This window comes from Lepisma saccharinum, chromosome 2 (genome assembly GCF_977018435.1).
Source record: "Lepisma saccharinum chromosome 2, izLepSacc3.1, whole genome shotgun sequence".
Classification (NCBI taxonomy): Eukaryota; Metazoa; Arthropoda; class Insecta; order Zygentoma; family Lepismatidae; genus Lepisma; species Lepisma saccharinum.
The window spans coordinates 12993925-13020323 of record NC_139230.1 but is presented as its reverse complement, the minus strand read 5'-3'; the positions used below and the strand labels follow the sequence as shown (position 1 = coordinate 13020323).

General features: G+C 39.0%; 1 protein-coding gene across 5 annotated transcripts in view; it reads right to left on the bottom strand.

Annotated features, from left to right (window-relative positions):
• Ssadh (succinic semialdehyde dehydrogenase) overlaps window positions 1–26399 on the bottom strand; it is a 207699-nt gene that overhangs the window by 15378 nt on the left and 165922 nt on the right. For all 5 annotated transcript variants that reach the window (XM_083117046.1, XM_083117043.1, XM_083117044.1 and 2 more), the window contains 3 exons: window positions 23341–23424; window positions 17309–17549; window positions 11367–11530 (listed from right to left, as the gene is read on the bottom strand). In XM_083117046.1, the coding sequence (XP_082973172.1) occupies window positions 11367–11530; window positions 17309–17549; window positions 23341–23424 (489 nt within the window). The remainder of the gene's footprint in view (window positions 1–11366; window positions 11531–17308; window positions 17550–23340; window positions 23425–26399) is intronic.

The window sequence follows — 26399 nt, the reverse complement described above, 5'->3', positions numbered from 1 at the left end:
GAATTGAAGAAATAAAAAAAAAAACAACAGAAGCATGGCAAGTAAGTTCCATAAGAATGGCAGTAGTGGCCACCAAAATTAATAGAACAAAAAACAGCTGCCCGGTGAGAGAGTACTAAGTCTCTCTGCATTTACTAAGCATTTAGATATTAATGAACTTCCTGAATTACGTATTAGTTTTGCAGGTTAAGTGGAAGAGCAGTCACAGGCCTAAGTTCGCCCATGAATAAAGAATTTATAATTTCTAACCTTTCATACCATGAGTACTGAAAACTCTGAATGCAATTTTCACCAACTTGTTTGACAAAAACTGTGTTGTTCTTTTAGTTTTTAATGCACATCAATATTCCTATGATAACACAAAGAAGTGGTCATTAAGAAATTTGTTGCATTTCAGTTTGGTAAAGTTACATTGGTTCCACACCATGGCCGTGCAGTCTAAGTCTAAGGATCCTGCTATGGGACATGTGCAGGTTCGAGTCACCTGGGAGAAGCATAACAACTTTCCTGTTGAGATTTCGCTGGTATATAGGGCCCATGGCCATCCACCATCATGAGGATCATCTCAGTGAGGCTGGCAGTCGGTATGTAGGCCACTGCACTCACGGGCTATTGCACCACGGGTTACTATTATTTATATTAAAGTTATGCCAGTCATTCTAACATTACACAACATGAAGAACTGGGTTGGAATTCTACTTTTGTCTTTTGCGTCGGAAGCCACGAGGATTCACATGAACCCTAGAACCAATCAGGTAGGTTGCTATGTACTGGTATGCATGGGTGCCTCTGGCACATGCTGTAGAGAACCAAGCTTCTGAAAATCACAGCTATCAGTGTACTGTAAAACATTCCTCACTACAAGCCCGTACCAGGGGGAGGGGCCCTGCCCCCCCCCCCCCTCGAGCCATGAAACTATTAAATGTGAACCTATAAGAAGCTACGAAAATAACATAGACGATTTTTCAAACTTGTAAAAATTTCAATTTTGACCTTGCATAAATGAATGTGTTTGTTGTGTAGAGAGGCAGTCTCCAGAAGCCTGCAGTCTGGAAAACTGGATACTTTTAGTTTTATAACCATTGATGCAAGGCTACCAGCAGTGGCGAAGATTGGAGGGGCAAGAGGTCAGTCACCTGCCCTTCCCTACTATTTCCACTTTTGCTCTTGCACTATGGCATATGAATGCTAAGCCTTGTCTACCGAGACCCGGTGGAGGCACATAGTGGTTCGGTTCCCACTTTAAACTGTAGGTCCAGTTCCAATTAGTCTGTCTGTGCAGAAAATGGGCCTAAAACAAAAATTCAAACTTGTCTACTGAGAAAAAGTAAATTTTCCTTGCCTCCCAGTTTTGGCACACAATCGCCGCTAATGGCTACCGTAAAAATCTTTCACTCTTTTTGGTTAGCCATACCCCGCTTTGATCCTTCCACATTAAGAATTCTTTATTGTAATAATAATTGCTAAGGCATATAATTTAATTTATAAATATTTTCTGAACATACGTAGAATTATCGTGGCTGTTCACTGCTTTGGTATAAAAAAATAAAGGAAATTTAAAAATATTTTTAATTTGCGTAACTCAGAACTATCCGAATAATTCTGACCAGTATTGGCAATTTGGTGTTAAAACTGGGGAAGGGGGCAAGGAGAGTTATCTTTTTCTTGGTGGGCAAGCATTAAGAGGCCATAATACGAGGGGAAAAATTTGGCAAAAAAGTCGGTGGCATTTGCTCCCAGATCGCCCCAAATAGCCGCCACTGTATATTTCATAAACATGGATCTGGACCCTCTCTCAAAAAAATCCTGGGTACGGGCCTGCCTCACTATATGGCATAGGTCCTGTACATACGCCGAAGCTTCCTGGCATCCGATCAGCAAATGCATTGGAATAATGCAAACAAGAGCTGTTAGTGGGAAGTTGTAGGCGGACCGAGCTAAATAATTATTATCATGCCATATAGCTCAAACATATGTAGAATTAGTAATGTTTTACTTTTTGTCTACATCATGCATTCATTTTTTTCCCCATTTTAAATCAGAGAATGGTGGGTGTATGGGCATTCTATAATGCTATGGCACTGGCAACCATAGAGAGATGTGAATATAATAATATTACTAAAAAACTTTCCTTTACAAGAGTAACAATTGCACAAGTAATGTTCCGTGTTTTTGCATTGTGAATTGAATTGTTTTCCCATTTATTTTGAGGGGTGTCAAGTTGTGTGTGCTTGTCCATTGTCTAAGTTTAGGTTTCTGCAGGATGATGTTTTCCTTGATGGAGTCAATTACGTGAAGTATGGCACCCTGTACTTCTAAAAATCCCAGATAGTAAGAAAAATGCAGACCTCCCATGCAACTTCCTTCCATCTGCACAAGGAGCATGGACCATGCTGCACCAAGCAACATAAGGCAGCAGACAGCCAATCACCATCCTACAACGCTGTTAGATGATGGGAACCAGAACAACTTCCAGCAGAAAGCACAACAGACGATGCAAGAAAAGAAATTCACACCTGCACCACCTGATGGGGGAAATTGGAAGAACTGCCACCCAGGAACAAACAAAGCCATTACAGACGACCATCTCGATCCCAGATGATATAACCTCTGTTAATGAAGGCAGTAAGTGATCTATGAAATTAATCGGAAAAACAATTCAATCAGCAATGCAGAAACATGAAACATTACTTGCTATACACTAAAACTGTGTTTACCACACCCACGATGAAGAGTAAAAATATTTAACATGGCCCGAGATCATTTTTGTTTAATTGCGATTTCATCATGTTACGCATGCCTTTTTAACATGGTTTGATTTCGATTTATGTCTGTAAATCTGTTAACACATACTGCGGAGTTTTAGTGATTATTTACCACGTGTTTCCTTGAGAATGGTTTTTCACTTTCATAATCCTTTACTTGCCACCAACCATTCATTTACTGTTGCCTTAGTTGCGTGTATTACTCATCGCATTGACCTTCTCTGTTAAGCGCCATAATTCATCTTCTGACAAAAGCGTGGAATGCATTTATGAGGTTAGGCTTGTTAGGTTTAAATCTCTCAGCATAAATACATTACAATTAGCCTAACAATGAAAGCATTTAACCTGCTGCCAGCAGATGAAATACGGTGCTTGACCGAGAAGGTATCTGACTTAGGTGCGACAAGCGAGCCCCGCAAATATCCAGGAACAAGTAAATAATGGTAGTAGTCTGTGGAATGCCTCATTGGTGCGAAACAGGGATGTTTGCACAAGATACCTCTTACATCTTCTTTTTGCCTCTAGATTGGACTTTTTCTAACAGCAAACTGTGCTAATTACTTTCAGAAAGTTTCCAATTTACTTCCACAATTATTCCCACCAGTCTACAATACTTCCTCTTCCTTCTATGAATGGACAACGATGGATGCTTGCGTAAGGTATTTTTTAAGTATTTTTCGACCATAAATACCTGTTTCTGAAAATCCAAACACTGCTAATTACTTTCAGAAAGGTTCAAATTTAGTGTGACAATCATTGTCACATTTCTGCCATTATTAGTCTTTATGCTACAAAACTTTAAAAAAATCATCAAACAATTGGAACCGTTACCCTTTACATGTTCATTTTCTATATGCCAATACTGGAAAGGGAAGTTCTTGATCATCTAAGGGCTAAATGTATATTATTATTACATTGTGCCTGTAAATTAATGATGGAATTATTAAAATACATAGTTTTGCAACAAATCACAATAGAAACATATGTAATGGTTCCGAATGTTTAATGATTTTTTCAAAATTCATGGGAGAAAGGCAAAATATCACAGAATTGTGAATTACAGTACAGTACGGTATGGTACATTGTGTTACAGTTAATTTCAATCTTGGTGAAAGGAATTAGCACTATTTGTAGTTACGAAGGTCATAGTCATTGGCGAAAAAAAGTAAAAGGTACCTTACACAAACATTTCCGTTTCATATCAACAAGGCATTACACAGACTATTCAATCTCCACATGAGGCTCAAATAGGTGTCATGCTTGAGACCCTCCTAACCTAACTACGAAAGGAATTATGAGTGTTAATTTAATACTAAGAGTCCTTAACTTGATCTGCCTAACCTAATTACGAAAGCATTTATGGACATTTTTGGCAATTGGAAACTACACAATAGTTCACTGCATGGCAAATTTACTGATTCGTAAAACCCCTTCGGACTCTACATATATGACCTAGATGGCAGCAGTAGTCCATAACTAAGACGACAGTACATGAATGGCTGGTGGCAAGAAAACATATATATATATATATATACCATACTCCATATAGAGGAGTAAACGGAAATGAAAAACCTTTCTCAAGAAAACACGCAGTGAGTAATCGCTAAAACTACATGTTAACAGGCACAAATATAAATTGAATCATGTAAAACATATGTGTATAGCATGATGAAATTAAAATTAAACAAAATGAACTTGGGCTGAAATATAAAATCAATGACTAAATGTAAAAATACATTCAAAGTTTCCAGAATGCCTAGGATAACGAAGGGTTGGGGGGATATGTATCCATGTGCAAGTTTTGTGTGTAGGGACAGGTATTTTGGTATAGAGTTAGGATATGGAGCATTATCCTCCACATCTCATTATCAAAAATGAATAACATCAAGGAGAATTGATAAATCCGTGAAACTGATTTAATTGGTGTCCCATTAATTTTGTTTTACACTGTCATGGTCCTCTTATGAACTTGTTGTGGTATTGCTTGGCAAGCTTTTGTTACGAGTGACAGCTATAGTAACTTGGAGATATATGCTAAAAGTATCAAACCTGACCTGCCTAACCTACTCATGTATGCATTAAATAGCAGAAATAAACATGTGAATTTTAGGTGGGCTAGGTTTAGTTTATTTCTGTTACGAGATGCATATGTCAGTAGGTTAGGCAGATCAGGTTTGGTGCTGTTAGCATATATCCTCAAATTGCTATAGCTATAGCTGATTGCTCGTGATTTTGCTGTATATAGTTTTGTGGATTGCCGCTAGGTGTGCTGTTGTTGCCTGCTTGTCCACATCTTCATCTCTTGTCAAGCTTGTGAAGTTTAAGTTATGTGGGAAGTGCATAATGTGATGTGTCGATTTTTGTATTTGTCAGTGTGTGAGCTGTGTGTCTAGTACATACAGGGCATCCGAAAAGCCACATAATCAAGACTTTGAACGAACAAAATTTTAGTACAAAAAGTGATAGGGACATGAACCTTGAACAGGATATTAACTTTGACTTTGTGGATATTTCTTAAACATTAAACAAGGAAATGATTCTCAACATGAACGTTCAGCATGAGAAAGAACTTACAGGTGTAAAAAAGGTTTCGAACAAAGTGAAAAAAGAGAACATGGATAAAAAACAGCTACAATAATTTTCGATGCGTATCAATGGTTTCTGTGGGCATTTATCAAATTGATAAAAGGGCAATAAAATAAATATGTATTTCATGCATTAGAGACTATTTATTGGGTTAATTATGATATTCTCACAAAAATGTATTTTTATCAAAATCAATAGGTGCATTGGCAAATCAGTCATGTCAATGGGCAATATCAGGTGTGTCCGACATCTGGCTATGTTATTCAATAAATGCCCACATGAAAGAAAAAAAAAGTTGAAATTTATCGAACAAAACAAAAAGTAAGGTAGGTTAGGTAAGTTAGTTCCCCTGTATGATACATTTAAACTCTTTTCTTTCATCTGCACATTGATTGAAGAACATAGCCAGGTATTGGGAGAACCTGGTACTGCCCTCTGACATGACCAACATTGTCAGTACACCTTGTAATTTTAAAAAAAATGTACATTTTTATCAATATGTCATAATTAACTGCATAAATCACTGTAATGCAAAAAATGCATAAACAATTATCGTTATTTCATCAATTTGATAAATACCGACCGAGACCATCGAAACATAAAAACAATATTGCAAGCTACTCCATAGCTGTGTTTTATATATTTTATTTTTTTTTAAATTAGTACAAAACTTTTTTACACCTTTGTAACTTCTTCCCCATACTGAACGTTCACGTAGAGAATAATTTTCTTCCAGTGCAAGGTTCAAGTTTCTATCACTATTTGTACAGAAGTTATGTACATTCAAAATCTCAGTTGTGTAACTTTATGGACACCCCATACTTTTCTGATTTTGTGTTGGCTAGCTCCGCAGAGGGATGGGTTTTCATTGAGTTCGTTGCTTGATTATTTCATTTATGAGTCTGACAGATCTGCAGAAATAAACATGTGAATAGTTCAGGCATAAATATTTATGTCTGCCTGAGATACAAGTAGGTTAGGCAGGTTAGGTGTGGGATTTTTAACATATATCACCAAGTTGCTATAGCTGTTGTTAGTTGCACATGCCTATGTTCCGAGTGGTTAATGACAGTCACAGCAATTTGGAGATATACGTTAACAACAGCAAACCTGACCTTCCTAACCTACTCACGTGTGAATCTAATAGAAGATATAAATATGGAAATAGGTTAGGTTTAGTGTTGTCAGCATATGTTATACACCAGACAATAAACATGTGGCATCATAACATCACTGCTGACAGTATACATATTTCCCATGTTGCTAAAGCTGTCGCTACCCACTCGTCTTTTGTTGTGTATAGTTTTATGGACTGCCGCTAGGCGTGCAGTTGTTGCATGCTGTCAAGTTTAAGTCATGTGGGAAATGCATAACTGCATGTGCTGCTTTGATTTTTTTTTGTCTATTAGAGTGTGAGCCATGTGTGTGGTATATACTGGATGTCTGAAAAGTCACGCAACAGAAACTTTGAGCGTACATAACTTTTGTACAAAAAGCGATAGGGACCCTTGCATTGGGTATTAACTTTGTCCAGTAGATATTTTCTAAACATTCGTCAAGAAAATTATTCTCTACATGACCTTACATATTCTCACATATTAAGTTCAAACACACCCTTCACTCCCTCCCTCCCATCCTTCGCAGTGATCCTGACATCAGGAACATCTTTCTGGACAAATCCAAGGTCATCTTTCATTGCCCCACCCCAAACCTCAAGAACACCTTGGTCCAAAATACACTGACCCCCTTCACCAAGCATGCCCACAGGTGCAATAAATCTAGGTGCAAAGGGCACCTGCTACTCCGCCAACCCTTATCTGCCAGATCTGTGGTGAATTCTACCTTGGCAAAACCTCTACCCCCTTGAACCTCAGAATCAATAACCACTGTTCTTAAACCCCTCCACGCTTTACCCACAATTAACCATGAAGTAAACACTAAGCCAAAATTCTTTCTCATCGACAACTGTTAACTATCACATCTTTCTGACTACACTGTAGTACCAACACCATCTTTCTTCTCTAGGGTGAACATGTGCCCAGGCCACGAAATATCTACCTTTCTTTTCTGTGTGACAAGAATTTATTGCCTCCGACTTACATATGTTAGCCTTTTTGGAACCAAGGCCTGCAAGCGGCTATTCTTTGGGCAATGAGTAGTTAAGAATGAGTCCTATCACCACCATTTCGTGGCTTTTGAGACCATCACCCACTACTTCTCAGGTGATGAAGGCGATAGGAACAAACACCCTTCCCAACTGCCAGGATTTTGAATGTACACTATGTGATCGATAGCATCTGGACACTTAACTCTAACCCATAAACTGATATCTAGAGGTCACTATAACCTGACCAACAGGTATAAAAGGAGCACAGAGCTATTTGTTGTCCAGTGAGAAGAAGTACGAGCAGAATGGGTAAGTCGAAATGAGCTCGGCGACTTTGAATGTGGTCTACTTATCGGTTCCCACATGAGCCAGAAATTGATCAGAGATATTTCAACCCTTCTCAATGTGCTCCAATCAGCTGTTTGTGACATGATCATGAAATGGAAATGTGAAGGCACAACCACAACAAAATCACAGTTGGATAGTCGACAAGTAATGACAGAAAGGGACCGCCGTGCATTGAAGAAAGTAGTTCATGATAATTGCCAGTCATCATGTAAAAACATCACCCAGAAATTCTGCGGTTTGTCCAGAAGGCACCATGACATGGTCTTGATTGTGTGGATATACGGAGTGATCGAACAGTTGTTAGTGCGGGGTTAGTGTGGAGGTGACCTTGCACCATTACCGGGAGATATGTGTTTCCTTATATGATCAGATTTCTACATTAAATAGTGACCCCATCTACTATTGATTTTCTATCTTGCGCTTTCACTGTCCTATTGTGTTATTGATGTGAAGTCACTCGGGGATGGTTCCTGAATATCACGGGCATTCTCTTTTATATAGACCACCCCAAGGGGCTCGTACATGGCCCCACCAACTCCCCTCAAGACTAACATTACTGCTGTCTATGCCAAGTGTTGCATGCAGTGTGTAAAGAATGACACCACTAAACACATGTCGTTTTGGGTGACGAATCGCACTTTACCATGTGGCAGTCTGATGGGGAGTCAGGGTATGGTGAATGCCTGTCAAAATGTGTAGTGCCAACAGTGAAATTTGGAGGAGATGGTGTTACACTTTGGGGGGCGTTTTCATGGAATGGCCCTCTTGTAAAACTGAATGGAAATTTAACTGCGGAAGAGTACAAAGACATTTTGACCAGTTTCATCCTGTCTACAAGAGAAGAACTATATAGTGATGACAATTGCCTGTCTTCAGAGACCTTCCAACACCTGATTGCAAGTCTCCCCACAGAGTTAGGGTTGTCATCACTCCATATTAATGTCAATTACTGGAACTTGTGGCATAAGGTACATCTGATAACAGTTTCGAGTGGGTGTCTGGATACTCATGACCAGACAGTGTATTATTATTCCTAATATTCTCGAAGACTCAAATGTTGTCATTTATCATAAAGTTTCACAAGATCAAGAATTTTTTTAAAATTTTGATTTAAGCCCATTTTATGCTCACGATAGGCTAATTGGGACTGGACCTGCACTTTAAATTTGGATACGAACCACTGTGCAATATGTCTCAAAACTGAATCGAACCTGAGACCCTTGAGAGAATAAGATTTTGTTTTCTTTGCTTATTCACTTTACTCCTCACATATGATCCTTCAGTTTACCATGACAATGGGAGGAATTATGAAAACAACATGCAAAAATAACCATCTATTCAGGACATCCCCACTGGTGTAATGGTAACATGGTCACCTAAGCCTCGTGTCAGGTTAAGTTTGCAGCAGGTTTCATGTATTAATCCACGCGAGAAAGGAGCTCAAAATCATCTGTGCCAGTCTTGTCTGAACCCCCAAGCTCTTCGTATCGCAGACAATGAGAGAATCGGCAGTACTGCCAACCCCTTAACACATCAAAATCAAATCCGTACATGCATGTCAAGCAGAATGCATTTTTGCTTCTTTTTGTCTCCTGAACCATACAATTTTTAAAGTACTTTCTGCATGCACAAGAGAAAAAAAAAAACAAAGGTAAAAGTAAGCGACATGCCCCTCTTCAATTTAATGCCGAGTTATTGTTTCTCGTTTAGAAAAAAATAAATTTATGAAAATCTTGGTTGCTTCATTCGCAATACATATGTTACTGTAAGATACACGCCCTTCAAGTTTATACTACCAAAAAAGCATGATTTGTTATTGGTGATATATACAGAATTGTCTACTATTACTCTGTTTGCTTTCAATTTATGAATCACTTCACTATACCAGGAGCCAAATGTTGGTCTGTCCATTTCTTCCCTTTCTTTGCACGGAACAGTAAACATGCATCTTCAACAAAGCCTTCATTGCCGCCAGTGGGTGAAACAATAAGCCTCCCCCCTCCCCCGTTGAATGCTTCAGCCCTGGTGGTGGTTGTGCATGCTCCCACACTCAAATCAATGTACACCCTGCATTGACGCATGCCTCGTCCAAATAATTAACATGTTGTTTTTTCACGGCGATATCACTCCTAAACTCAACCGCAAATCATTCAACATCCGAGACACAGTTCGTGCGCACATTGACGGCAAATCACGTCGCACCCTGTTTTATTTTGGTCTTGTTACCTTAAGGAGGAATATGGATTTAAAACATGTTGTTTGATATTGAAGAGCTTTTTCCTTCGGATGATGCTCAAAATAACACTCGGGCAAAGCCGGGCACTGGACAGGAGACCTCAATTCAGCCATTCTCACCGCTGTATAGCACGATTATGAATCACGATAAACATAGGTTTAAAATAGTGGGATGTGCAACACTGGTATCATGGATTAAACGTGCTCTGCAACGTATTCAGTCTCCCTCGACTCACTCTTGATCTTCAGCGATTCTTCAGCACAATACAAACTCCAGCTGGCAAATCTGTGGATCCAAGTTCGTCTGCACAGTGATTGCAACCGATCAAGTCCATACCTGCTAATGGATGTATCATTTTGTCTGTATATTACAAATTAAATAACTGTTTTCTTGCAAGTGTGCAGTTGTGTCGAAATGGAACCTGTCTCAGCGGAACTATATTCTGTGTGCACATTTGGATCTACATATGCGAAAACCTGCTGCAAACTTGACCTGATGCAAGGTGTAGTTATCAAAGGGCCCTCGGTTCGATACCCGGTTGAGGCATAAACTGGTTTGGATTCCAATTTAAACTGCAATTCCAGTCCCGATTAGCTTGTCTGTGAATAAAGATGACTTAAAACACAATTACCATCTATTCCAGCCCTGGACCCCTATTTCTGCGAAACCATATGCTAATCTCTAGAACATGGAAGTCTGCTTGGCTCCTGTCCACTGTACTACATATTGTTTATATAAAAGTGTACAAATGTAGGCTAGACTTAGATTTGATTCCCAGCGAGGTGAGGCACCCCACCGAAATTCGACCCTCCCAACTGTAACTTTGGATCAGCTACTGCTAGTTCTTCTTTTCAAGTAGCTCCCTATTTGTCTTCATGATGCTAGGTCAACACCAAAACCTTTTGAGCACCCACTGGGAATTGAACCTGGGACCGCTTGTACCAAAGGCAAGAGTGTTGACCATTTGGCTACTGTGTGTTAAGGCTGAGCCAATACCGGTATACTGCAACAGATACTTGTCTACAGTCTCAGAATTTTGTGGAGTCCATATTTTTGTATGGAGTGGATATATTAAAGTAGAACACTGGTAGATTGGTATGTTATAGTTCCAAGAATACTTATACATAACATTTAAACATTTTCTGAATGACTTTAAAGTATCAGAATGTTCAATTGTATTAGTATTAGTGACAATTGCCGTCAGTATGGAATCAGTTTAAAGTAAGATTACACATGTTCAAAGTTTAATTTCCTGTTAACTAATTTTCTAATCATAATTACTAAATTGAATACATTATGAAATATATAATCTTTTTATAGTTACCTGGCCACAATTTCGAAATTTAGAAGCCATTGCCCCTTCTACAGCCTTGTCAATATCAGCAGAGTTGAAAATTATGAATGGTGCATTCCCTCCCAATTCTAGTGCAAGTCGCTTTACTTGGCCTGAACATTGTTTGTATAGCAACTTGCCTACAGCTGTAGATCCTGCAATAATAGACAAGTAGTGTTTTAGCTGCATAATAAATGTCTCATCAAAATATGTTGTACTGTGTCTACAGTGTCTTCATTTAAGTATTATGCTGCTTCATTGTGGCCTGTGTACTGACTGAAACTGTGTAACTTACCGGGGAAGCTAGATATACATATCCCTTCAACTCAAGCACATTTAGTAGCTTACCAAGCAGAGGTTTCAAGTTTCTTTTCGGTAAGAACATAACGGAACACTGAAATAGAACTAACTCTGATTGATGGTACTTCAAAGTTCAAGAGCAATGAACAAAGAGAGTGTCTCTTTCTAAACAGGACTAGCTTCAAAGAATTTCCAGTTCAAATTGTCAAAGACATGTTATCAAAAACAGATCCTGTACCTGTAGAATGGGCACCACGCTGCCTGCCTTCTGCAAATGTCAATATTATGGGCAGATTTGTTGTGTTGAAGAAGGATTTGTATTCTCTTCCTACGTGTCTCTTGTAAATTTAAACTTTATCCAAAGATGTAAAAAATGTGTGACAGTACAAGGTACATGATTATTTTTTTTAAAATAAATTTGTGCACTTCAGTTGAAGGGTTATGCACATCCGATTTCTTTTGCACAGTCCAAGCTGCTACACGAGCCATGTGCAAGTGGCAGAATATTCAAATGAATGTACTGTACTTCAAGCTTAGTAGGTTTATATTACCATCAGTAGTGGCTGCTTAATACATGCTACCATGCAATAGCATGTTACTCAATTTGCTATAACAAAAATAAAGAAAAGGACAAATTTAACAGATTTAAGAACTTCAATAAAACACTGAAGTGAAATGAAACTTCTCATGTTAAGAGGCTTAAAAATTTGCAGCATGCTATGTATTTTCCGCACACTGATAAGCTGCAATGAATAGTGTGCCATTGGCTTCATAGCACGTTTCCGCCACCTCGCTGCGCACATGAATACACCACTTCATGCATCTTGGTTCTTATGGACGAGGTAGGGTCTCAGCTCGGGAAGTTTGTCTGCTAGTGTGATAAACACATCTACAGCATGGTAAGTGTTGTCATCTCAGAATAAGAAGAAAGTTTGCATCAACCTTCTAGTCTGTCAGAATAACATGTTATAATGTTGTTCCCACACTTTCCGTAGGTGCACTAATGTGTAATATATATTAGTACCAGCTGTAAAGAGTTGGAACATGAATTGAAAATATTGTCCAGTCTTTAATCAATTCTGGGGGTAAGTTGTATAGACTGCAACTATTAAAGTATAATCCATGCATTTCTGGCTTCTGCTTTCTGCTATATGAAATAAAGGTAAAAAGGTAAAGTGCTCCCCTGTGCATAGCACCATGCCATGAAGGCGTATAGGGGGTGTGGGGGTAACGCTCCACACTTTCTTGATCCGGTTGTGAGTGGGGGTGATGTGATCAGCATCATGCCCCTGACCACCTTTGCCCCCCAGGGTTTCCCCCAGGTACCCATGTTATTCGACGCTGGGTGGGCGCCGGGGCCGCTTCCATCGTTAGAAAAGTTCCCGGATTTGAACCGGCCGGGGATTGAACCTGGGGCCTTTAGCATGGTAGAAATCTATTCCCTAATGGTTTTGCAGCACTTTAGTGGTTACGACGAAACTAGTGTTGGGGGTCTCTCTCACTTGTTGCACAATTCTCAAACTCTTTTTTGGTCAACCCACACCCTTCATCTTCTGATTCAATGATTTGCTTTATTTTATTTAACTTTTTGTGCCACTTTTGGCTAATTTGCGAAGATGGGGGGTGAGTGATGATACGATGAAATTGATGAGTGGACACTCACAAACATCCATGCCCAGGCTGGGATTCGAACCTGGGACTCCTGGCATCATAGCGTGACATGCTAACCACTCCACCATGGGAGCTCTGGCTCTTTGTCTTCTGATGTAAGCGCGGATAGCTTTACAAATGTGCATTGTTCAAACTGGCTTCAGATACAGGCCCACGCTTGTGGCATGGCATGTGAAGCAATCTTGTGTTTTGTTGTTTCATGTACTAGTGAACATGGGGTTGGGGGGGGAGATCAAAACTTTCAAATGAAAGCAGAAATGGGTTTAGAAAAAACAATGTGGTAAACGCAAACTCCCCTTAAAATGACCTCCGATTACCATTTTTGTCCTTCAACAGTTTGATTGCAAAATATTTTATAGTTTATTCCACCCGTACCTAGAGTGTAGCTATGTGATACCAACTTTTAGAATTCCAGCCGCCTCTGAAAAAAAAATCCTGCATGCACTAGCGATTCCAAGTGAGTGTGTGTAAATGCAAAAAAGAACATCATCTGTAGCAGGCATCTTTCAATAGTCATGAGCCGCTGCTTTACATAATTGTATGTAGCTTTGTTGCATGTAAAAAAAAAACATATTTTGTTTTACATTCTTCCCTATCTGTGCATCTAGTAGGGCTGAGCCGAAACCATTTTGAACAGATACAGATGCCGATACTCTCATCAATTCCCACAAATACCAACATAGATACTTGAAAATTGAAATAATTGAAAGTTATTAAAAATTTTGTTTAATATTTGTGTGTAAGTATTCAACTCTAATTACATGCATCAATTTACCAACACTTTTGGTTTAAAATGTTCAAGAATTACATCAGATTATTAAATTGCATGTTATGTTATTACAAAATTAAGTTATTTTTCACACAAAACAGGAACAAAGTAAAAATAAACTTTGAATTTTGCAGAATTTCCAGGATAGATAGTGTTGCATGGCATTTTTGTGGAAAGATCAAATGCCAGACAAGTACTGGCCAGCATTGGTAAATTAATTCCAACAGATACTACTGCTATCAGCCAATATCGATACATCAGTATCGGTGTCAGCTCAGCCCTAGTTATCTAGTTTAAGTGCTCCGATGACAATGAATTGCTAAGACATAAAGCAGTATATTGTGTGTGCCAACAATATACAGTTCCATGGTGTTAGAGACTAGACATCATTGGTGTTTCAAAGGTAACATATCCCATCGAGGTAGCACTGACAGAGACAAATTCTCACAGGTAAAAACAGTACAACCAAAAAATCCAGTAAAGCCAGAGCTGACTTGATAGCACAGTTGGTACACCATGGGTTCGAATCCAGATTGAGCCTATATTTTACGCTAAATTTCAACCAGACATAAATGGAACATCAAATTCAAAGGATTGCTCACACCATGACCAGAATTTGAAACCACTGTTTTACAAAGTATTACAAAATCCACTTGATCACAGAGGCTGACAAAGATCACGATTGATGTAAAATCCCTGTTTGTATTTTTCCCATTTTATACCACTTTTAGCTGATTACAACAATGAAGATGAAAGAAGGTGAGATGAAATTGACACAGGGCACCCTCAAAGAACATTCATACCTTGACATGAACCCAGAAATTTGGTGGTGAGATCCGAGGCACTCAACTACCAAGGCAGCTAAAAGTATGTAGGTGCATTAACTTCTGGACTATTTGCATTTGCGACTATAGTACACAAGTGTGTTGTTCTACTCTCCTATCAACGTTTTGGTCTTTGGTCATTCAAACATTACCCTTGAGGAATTTCCCAAATACAGGTTTAAAACACAGGAAAAGTTAGTGAAGGTAAAAGCAGGTTAGAATATATAAAACAGAAGCCAATTACATGGCAACGATGTTACCATCGGAGAGGTAACATGTTTCTTTGGCTCCTGCCCAAGAAGAACGGAGAGGCACGGCACGGATGCCGGCATTTTCAACCTGTGACGTCCCACTTATTTTTACGCACATATCTCTAGCATGCAGAAAATTGTATTTATATTGCTTAGCAAGTACTAACCTGTGTTGTAAGAGTTGTTCAAAGTGATGGCTAAGTGCATTCACACATTCCTGGAATATTTTGATCAAGTTTTCATTGACATATTTTCTCTGTTTGCAGGCTGTTTTCTTGCCATTGTTAACCCGGCAGGATGTACACTGGGTAAAAAAAAACACCCAGAAGAAAATTGCTTCTTAAGTCTGAATTTTAATTGTTTCAAAGCATGTAAATAATAATATCTTCAATGATTAACTTAATTTTATTAAGTTTGAACATTTTTATTTCATTACGCAACGAAAAAGTTGAGAAAGAAAGTTTTACCCATGCAGGTATCCTTTCAGATTAACCACTATACGCAAGTTGTGAGAGCAGTAACGGTGTTGTTATTCTTGACAATTCTGTGAAAGGAAATGCCATTGCATCATGCAAAAGTTGTATGTTTAGGCAGGAGAATGTACAAGCTGTCTGAAGTTTGCATTGCAGGAAAAATTGTTGCTCGCTTATCAGTACAGTTCTGTTCATTTTAGTGTGGAGGTGTAACTTTTCTGTTTAATTTAAGTGCTTGTGTGCACATTTGTCCAGTTTCACACATCACATCAGTGTTAGTTTATTTCCTGTGTAATCCCAGTGTGTGGGATTAAGAGTCCATTGAAATGCCAGTCGAAATTCACGTTAAACAAAGGATTTTTATGTGTGACACTTAAGTGAAAACTGAATCATGTTGACACATTTGTAGGCAATTTATTAATTGTGGGGAATCCTAAAAATAGTCTATAGAAACAATCCCCACACTATAGATGAACTGAAAGACAATATAAGAACAGAACTCACAAAAATTGCAGAACTTTTGCATGTCAATTAAAATTTGATCAAAATATGCCGGAAAGTTGTGAATGCAGTTTGCCATCACTTTGAACAACTCATATAACACAGGTTAGTACTTGATATGGAATATAAATACAATTTTCTGCATGCTAGAGATATGTGCATAAAAATAACTGGGACGTCACGGGTCGAAAAAGCCGGACGGCATCCGCGCCATGCCTCGCCGTTCTTCATTCATGTGCTATCTCGGCCAGGAGTCACAACAAATGTACGGTATTACCTATGTTTCAAACCTGCACTTGGAAAGTTCCTGAAGGAGGCCAGCAAGTGAATGACTGAAATGTGGATAGAAGACTAGAACATGTACTTTACATTGTACTCCTATCTTTTCACAAACTTGTATAAAATACAATGGTAATCTTGATGCAGTTTCCAATAAGGTTCTCCCTTGTAGTTTAAAACCTAGTGACTTCTCATAGACATAGCAACATTTTTATGAACTTATAACATATATAAATACCAACATTCTCAGTGTGTGTATAACTAAACACCTAATCAGTTTGTGAGAATGCACTTTTCTATTCATTCATGGTGACCACCATGGTGGACTGGTTAGCACAGCATGCTATGACACCAGGGGTCCCTGATTCGAATCTTGACCAGGCCATGGGTGTTTTTGTGAGTGTTCCTTCATCAATTTCATCATATCGTCACTTATTCTCCTCATCTTCACGATTAGCCAAAAGTGGCAGAAAAGTGAAATACATCAAATCAAATCCTATTCATTCATTCACGCTGAAATGTAAGCACAGGCAGATGAGCAGGTTTCCTGCCCTTTTCTTCATAAAAAATTGGAAGTATCAGCTCCAAAATCTTAAAAAAATGAGTAGGTGCTGTGTTCTATTCATATAACCCAATATATATTTGATTATTTACACAGGCTTATAATTTGCTAGTATTCTATTGTAATCAATGAGCTACTTGTTCCATTACCCATGGTGCACACATGTATTCAGTTTACATTTAAACGGGAGTGTGATTGAGGTCAATTTCTATCACAGCCTACATAGTACAAGAGACAGCTAAGTAAACTAAGTGACTATGCTGTCAATTTACCTGAATATTCATTAACTCTAGTGATATTTACCTGTAAAAGATACTCCAGCAACTAACGGGCTTTCACAGAAAAGCTTTCCAATACTTGGTGTATTCTTTCCACTGCATGTTATTACATTTATAACACCCTTAGGCAAACCAGCATCCTCAGCTAGAGCTGCAAGTGCCAGAGCTGTGAATGGAGTATCTTCTGCTGGCTTTATAACACATGTGCAGCCTGCTGCAAGAGCAGCAGCTGCCTTCCTGGTTATCATAGCGATGGGAAAGTTCCACTGCAAAATTACAAATTATGGTCATTATAATGCATGATCCAGTACCAACATCTGTAGAAAATAGCAGTATTTCTAGCTGAAAATTGAGATTACTAATTATTTGTAGAGATGGGACAGATTAATCGGTACTCTATCGGTATTGACTGATATAGGCATATTGGTGTATTAGTTTATTGCAGTAGCGGCTTCTGCCTATTCCCACATTTGCACGTGCACACCCAAATAAATCTGTAATGCAAATCATTATTATTATACTTATTTATTGAACTCAATCTCCTTCAAAACATCAAGTGTTCCTACTCCGCTCCACCAAGAGAGATGGTGAAGAAGCCTGCGATCAGTGATATCAACCCACATAGACCAGGCCGCGATCGATTCACAATTAGATGTAATATACTTCGATCTGGCCAAAGCCTTTGATACTGTTAGTCACCGCCTTCTGATTCACAAATTATGCAATAGATTCAACATTGATGGCAAATTTCTAACCCCTCTCACAGGTTACCTTAGCGATCGCCAACAACGTGTCGTTCTTCCAGGGCCTGTATCTAACTTTCTTCCTGTCCTCTCTGGAGTTCCACATGGCAGTGTTCTAGGACCTCTCTTATTCATACTATTCGTCGATGACCTTGCTGACCATCTCACAGCTGCCTCTAGTAACTACCTTCTTCTCGCAGATGACTGTAAAATTTTCAGAGAAATCTCCACTTCCGATGATACTCATCTTCTTCAGAATCACATAACAACATTTTCTTCCTGGTGTCTGACATGGGATCTTACATTACATCCTGAAAAGTATACTACTCTCACCATCTCTCTCAAGAACCTGTTAAAGTCATCTTATTCGGTCTCGGGCAATAACATCCAAGCAGTATTCTCTCGCAAAGACCTAGGCATTGTTTTCGACCAAAAGCTCACATTTGAGGAACAAATTTTAGGCACCACTAAAAAGGCCATGTGTCTCTTAGGTTTACTGTACCCTTTCACTGAAATTAGTGACATCTCAGCCCTCTCCTTGTACTTCAAATCATTCATTTCCCCAATAATAGAATACTGCTCTCCCGTCTGGTCCATGGCATATCCCACTCATCTCTCTAGAATCGATTCAGTCTTTCACTTCTTCCTAGCTATAGTTCGATACAGGGTTCCCTGTAACTTTTCATCTCTGCATCTCTTGTCTTTTCTAAACTTACAAACTGCTTATCAGCAACGTTTGCAGAATGATTTCAGTTATTTATACAAAATTGTGAATGGCAAAATCCACTGCAACACACTTCTTGAGGAATTCCACTTTAGAGTACCGATGTGCTCAACTCGCAATACAAGATTATTTTATACAGAAAAACCTAGACTAGAAATTCTAAAAAGATGTATCTCTTACAGACTTGCCACACAATACAATGATCTATCATCAAGAATCGATATATTTTCCTCAGAGTTTGCCTTTCGGTCATCTATTAGAAGAAATGTTTGTAAATAATATCAAATAGTGCCATCTTTTATTACGTATTTTTTGTTAATTTGCTATTCACTTTTGTGTTATTTTGTTACTTTTATTATTTTTAAGTATGTTTTGCTTATTATTATTATCTTTGCATTTTCATTGTTGACAATTTCAGTGTAAAATGGCCAACTGTGCTGTATCTGAAATTTTCTCAATAAATAAATAAATAAATAAATAAAAAATATTATCTAGCCTGTTAAACTTGGTGATAAAAGACAGAACATTTGAGTCTTCAAAAAATATTAGGCATAATATATCCAAAAACCTGGTAGTTGGGAGAGTTGATCACCCCTATCACCTCCCCCCCCCCCCCCCCGCCCCAGGTCTGCACCTGTATCACTTCAAAATCCAAGAAATTGAACGAAAAAGAGCCTCCTATTCGAACATTACAATATGAAGAGATAGTCCAGGTTTTGAACCCAGCATATGCCACTGGTACCTCAGGTTGCAAACCAATTTAACAGGATGCGAGATATAATAACCCTGCTTGTATTGAGTATGAAAAATCAATTAAACTCATAGATGATACCCATGACAGAAAAGTAAGGACAAATACCAATGGAAGTTTAAATACCATCAACGGGGGTGACTTTACGCAAAAGTCCCATGATTTATCAGGGACATATAGCAAAAGATTCACAAATCATATTGAAATTGCTCCACAATGTGCATTGGTATCAGAACGTGTACAGACAGATATTGTGGATGTTTGCAGGAAAGCACTGCAGCAAATGACTGTATTGCGAGGGAAGAATACATGGTAAGTTTGAGCTGCATAAACTTTCGTATGATGAGTTTGATGTATGTGACAGACAAGGCCCTGCAAATGGACAATTTCTCCTACTCTTGCCTGCCTGGTAACTGAGCCATGTTTTCCTCTTGCCTGACTGAGTGAGTTTGCAAGTCTGACTCATGTTTTCACATGTTCAGGGCTCAGAAAGTAAACAGGTACCAGCAGGAACTACCTGGTTTTCTTCCAAATACCTAACTTGTATGCTAATAACTAGGGAGACAAATTTATGGTAAATAAAAACTGAGGAGAGCGGTAAATAAAATGTTAGATCAGCATTATATACCAGCGGTGGAAAAAAAAAAATTGGCACACACTTTTTCATTATGAGAGGAAACAACATACAAAAGATCTATAAATTGATAAACTACTTCATTTTTATATATTGTACACATACACAGGTATTTAGCTGTCAAACCAAAAAGAAAACATCAACACAAAATCACTTCATTTCTAAATTGCATATCTCAAGTGATTTATTCATTGTATGTATTTAAAGGATATCCCTGCTGTCCAACAAATAAAATAATCACTACTGCACATACACAAACATGTTGAAAATCACATGACGATAAACAAAATTCATTCACGACTGAACACAAATGAAACCATCGTTTCCCTTGATGTGGGGGAACAGACTAATCTTATCGCTGCTACAGCTAGCAAGTTCAATTAAACTGGAAGTTGAGTAGACATTCGGGGGAAGAAAGGAATGCAGCTTGACAGGGAGCGAAGTTTTCGAACTGAGATTACGTGCATGGGAAATCCCAATTTGCAGCATCTTCCTGATGTGGTCGAAAATAAAACGTTCTTCAGATACAAGTGGTAGGAAACTTTAGGCAAACATATTGTTATAAATCGACAGTTTGCGCGCACAACTTCGATTGCCGGTTTTTGCGTGTTTTCTACTTAATTTGATGATATTTCACGGTTATTTCGCGAAATAGCGTTCATTTCATGGAAAAGCACACATTTCGCATTACTTCACGAATAAAGCTCATTCATATTTCATCATTGGGGGTGTAGTTACATGCAGAATGTTCAAAATTGCATCTTTTTTTTTCACATTTCGCGATTTCGTGCATCACGAAAATTCAATGTCCCTACTAATAACGAACTGACCCATTATTGATATTCAATGAATGTCAAATTTTGTTTGTTTGAATTTTGTCTTTAAGTCCACTTTATGAGCAGAAAAGCTAACTGGGTCTGGGCCTACAGTTTAAAGTGGAATCTGAACCACTATGTACCTTCACCAGGTATCAAACCCAGAACCCCTTGATTATTAGGGAATGACATGTGGGTTGTTCAATATACAAGTTTCTGTATGCTGTAAAAAAATTTATTTTGAAGATACATTAGAAAACTATACATACATTTGTAGGAAGATCCTTCCTCACTTCTCCACATAATCCGAAAATAGAGATTCAGACATTTGTCCCACCGTTGCACCAATTTGACCATACCCTTTGCAAGAAAATCAGGGCTCTGGCTATTGAGCACTATTCTCACATTCTGCTTCATGTTTCGAAACAGTAACCTTGCAATTCAGATTTTAACACCGGAAAAATATGGAAATCACTCAGCGCTAAATCGGAGCTGTATGGAGAGTAGGGCAGCCGGTCCCACCCAAATTCTTCAATTTTGTGTTGTATTTGCACTGCTGGGTGGGAGCAAGCGTTATCATCAAGAAGAATGACACCAGCTGACAAGAGACCTGGTCGCTTATGTCGAATTGAGTTTTTCAGTTTATCCAATGTTTGACAATAACGGTCAGCATTAATTGTTCTTCCTCATACAAACAAGTCTAAAAGCAGAACGCCCTTAGCATCCCAGAAAACTGTCTCTTGAATTCAGGAGTGTAATGATGGACAAATGTCTCATCCCTGTCACAATGCACATGAGAAATGCATTGCCATCTTGCTGGTATCGCATTAAACCTTCAAGGCTGCAGCCCATTCTCATCAGTCGATTATCACGACTCAGTTGATGAAGAACCCAACGTGCCACACACTTTGCGGTATTGCAATTTCTCATGAATGATGTGATATGCTGTTCCAACAGAAATGTTCAACCTTTCTGCAACCTCGCGTACCTTCACTCGACGTGTGTGCGTTGGTTTCGACGATTCAAAAGTGGTGATTCCGACATGAAAGACAAAGATTGCCCGGACCAGCTGAAAAAATTCAGACACTGAATTGCAAGCACTGTTGGAGGAAGACAATATGCAATCGCAACAACAACTGGCAGAGAAGTTAAATGTTGGTTGCCAAACCATATCTGATTGTCTTCATGCCATGGGAAAGATCCAGAAGGAAGGAAAATGGGTCTTACATCATCTGAACAACAGACAAATGGAAAAGCGAAAAACTGTGTGTGAAGTGTTGCATTCTCGGCATGAAAGAAAAGTCTTTCTTGCATCGGATAGTTACTGGGGACGAAAATTGGATCTACTTCGAGAACCCAAAATGCAAAAAGTCATGGGTTGACCCAGGACAACCTTCAACATAGACTGCAAAACCGAATCGCTTCGGAAGGAAGACAATGCTGTGCATTTGGTGGGATCAGAAGGGTGTGGTGTACCTTGAGCTTCTGAAACCAGGTGATCGAAAAGTGCCCAGATTGGGCGACAAGACACGGAAAAGTGATTTGGCAGCTCAACAAGGCCTCATCACACACAGCAAAAGGCGTCAGACACACAATTTCTGCACTTGGCTGGGAATTCTTACCCCACCTGCCATACTCACCAGACTTAGCCTCTTCGGACTACCACTTGTTTTCATTGATGTCTCACTCACTTTCCCAGCAACACTTCAACAATTACGAAGATGTCGAACAATGGCTTGCTGACTGGATCACCTCAAAATGTGAACAATTTTTCTGGAAGGGCATCCACAATTTGACGGACAGATGGGCACAATGTATAGCTAGCGATGGCGAATACTTTCCATAAAGCATTTGTTACCTTTCTCCCCGGATACGCTTGTTTTCTTTTGGATCAATTAAGAATTATTAACCAGCACACCTGGTAACTGTGTTAATTCTGTTATCAGTACCTAGCTTTCACACATACATTTGATGTAATTAAAGTAAATGAATAGAAGCAATTTCAAAACACAATATGGTATGTTTTTACTTTAAAGTGTCTTCCACATAGCCAGTGGTTAGCACTCTTACCATTGGCATGAGTGGTCTCAGGTTAAATTCCTGGTGGGAGTTCCCAAAAATTTGGCGTTGACAAAGCATTGTGAGGACAATTGGGAAGTTACTTGAAAAGAAGAAGTAACTGGTTCCGGTCACAATGGCCAGAAAACAGTGGCGATAGGATCCAATGTGGTGGCCATGGGTCACCCAATGAAAAAGCCATTCGAGGGCTGTTGCACCACTGAGAATAGTTTAGTTTTTTACTTTAAAGTAAAATGTTTAAATTTAGAAGTTACAAATTTATGAGGTAACATATTTAGAATACAAATAAAACTTTTGTAGTTGATACTTACAGGTGTGATCAACGATGCAACACCAATGGGCCTTCTTATAAGCAACATTTCCTTTGTCTTCGTTGGACTTTGTATGACATCTCCCTAAAAGAATAGGCACAAAATGCAATTCATGTACATGAAATAAGTATTGGTACACTTTATTTTTTAAAAAAGTGACTTGTCTTCATCATCATCATCCTTAGCCGTTTCCTGTCTCTGGCTGGGTTGGCATAGAAGACAAGCCTCTCCTCTACCTGTCTTATTGCAATAAAATATGTTATCTTCCAGATTACCAACACACGTGTATTTGCAATATGGGCAGAATGGATCATTAACTTTGCATCACCTCATATGGCATCTCATATACATACATCTTCCCACATTTAAAATTCACCTCGGACCCCTCAAAAATTAAAAATCGAGGGTGTGTACTTATGCACACATATACTGCGTTTGAGACAATGAATGGTGGGGTTTGGTGAGGGTATTATGAAAGATATGTTACACAGTATACCTTGAAAGTTGTTTCATCAGGTTCAGCAACTTGAGACAGTTTCTGTGCATGTAATGCACAGTCCAGAGGCAGTGCCACTGGATAGCAATTGAGAAAATTGCAGACTACATTGTGTGCTACCAGTTATAAGTTGCAGTGTAAATTTATGTGTTGTGGTGCAACATACACCACAAAAGAAACTGCTTGTGTCTCACGGGTGGCGGAACACAAATTTGTGATTCTGATGCAAAGGTAATTTAGATACAAGTATCCAAATGATCCACCACACCAGAACAATATCAGTCAATGGTTCATTCAGATCCAGGAGACGAGAAGTGTGATTGAAAATAAATTCATCGATAGACCGAGGACATGAAACAAAAAAGCTGAAAGAACAGGCCTGCAATCGAAGTCCACACAAATCTCTCCCATGCTGTAATCAACAATTGGGCCTTCCTCAATTGGTTGTATGACATCATACAAAAAAGGTTCAGATTGCATGCCAACAAAATTCAATTGTTGCATGAAATCCAGCCAAGCCAAGAAGGGTTGGATTTGCTGTGAACATGCTACAAAGACTGGATTGCTAGTGTAGGAATGGTGTCCAGACTATGTTACAGTTCATGTGGAATTTGTTTTACTAGTGTTCTTACAGTTAAGTTTGTTCACCTGCTTACTTACTCTGGAAATTGTTTGAGTTGATGAACCTAATAAAACAACTTTCAAACAACAACAAAAACTCATATTTCATGTAATGTATCTCACAATAACCTCACCAAACCCCACCATCCATTTTTGGGAACCCCATATGCATATAGACACAAAACGGATTTGTTTAAAAAAATAGTTTCACTTGCTGAATGCGGCTGATGACTGCGGAGAGGTTTCCAGTGTATCTGCTTGGTTGTTTGGGGGTTCCAGGTTTGTTTGATAGTTGTTCTTGTTGTGCATTACTAGCTCTAGTGTCTTGTTGGTGATACCTTCAGTGTATCCATTCTGTCTGAAAGCTGTGTGCAGAAGGTGCTCTGTGTCGCTGATGGAGAAGGCCTGGTGAAACAACGTAGAGAGTACGGTTGACTGCTGTGCTGGATGGTGACATCCCGGAACCCTCAGACAACCAAGAAGAGAAATAGATAGCCATCATCCCATACACTGGAAAACTCTCCACAGTCATCAGCTGCATTCTTTCAAAGCACAAGATTAAGATGATCCACAAACCACCACAGAAAGTCAGAAGCCGACTTTGAAACCCTAAAGATGACCTAGGACAGAAGACACCCGAGGATTACTGTATCATCTGTACCTACAGTAAAGCCTACATCAGACAAATGAGGACAATCGAACAACGTTACAAAGAACACGCTCTAAAAATGGCTGAATGTGGACTATCAGCTGAAGATAAATCAAAGTATTTAGACTCAATTCAGGACACGGATGCTTACAATTCCGATGGAGGTGAAAGTAAAGAGGATCCCGATTTTGTTCCACTAGAACAAGACATTGAATCGAACCATTCGTCAGAAGATGAAGAAAACGAAGCAGCACCTGTTTCTACAGTTCAACGGGGAGCAAAAAGAAAAACCACAGTGTCTCCAGGTAAGTCTCCTTTTCTATCTGGAATCAGTGGCGGCTCAAGGGGGAGAGTAGCCATGCCATGGCACTACCCTCAGAAGAAATGCATACCTAGCCCAAGTATTGTTAAATTATTTACAGACAAGGTGATTCGAATCTTGAAATCGGTCAAGCTGACGTGACGACTGCCCCAACCACAGACTAGATATGAACTGCCCCAACCTCTTCACTGCATCGCCAGCTGTTTCGTACCCTTGGCGAGGCAGCAGTCCACGCCACCCAAGAGCTGGCCTAACCAAGTTGAAACACATGCAGAGGGTTGGAGAAGTCTCAGCGAGTAACATTTCCACCATGAGCCGGGAAGAAGGTGGCAGGGGGTGGTGTTAGCCAATGGGGTTAGCCCATAAGACACCAGCCGTGCCCATTTTCACTTGGCACAGCAAGGGAACTTTCGCAGTGTTGACACAGTTGGCATCTTCAGAGATAAGTCACTAAATACGACAGATTTGTAAGACCCATTGGGGAAGTAATTCATGAAAAAGGTACTATCTACTTTTCTCCCAACTTTTGGAGAAATGAACCTAGTATTTTTCAAAAGTTAATGAACATTTTGATAATAGATAGATGCACCTAGAGGGCCATCTAGACTTTTTTAAAATATAAAAGTAAAAAATCCTATGGTGATGCGAGTTTCCTTTGGCATTTCGACAATTTCTTTTTACATCAAGTGTCTAGAATCCAGTTGGAATACATGTGCATGGGGGAGGAGAAGGTGAGAGGATTTGTTTTCCCTTCCTCTTGTAATTGTGTTTTTAGTGAAATGTCCTGTAGTGTATAAAGATAGCTTAGTGAGTGAAGATGAATCGTATTAGTGTGTTATTACTTAAACACACATTGTTTTCCACGTTACCAAACGAGAATAAACATCTTGGCCAGTGGGGCAACCTCAAGGAGCGGAGGTTTTTTTGTGTTTTTTTTTAGATTTCTTGATCATGTTGGCACTACCCATCAT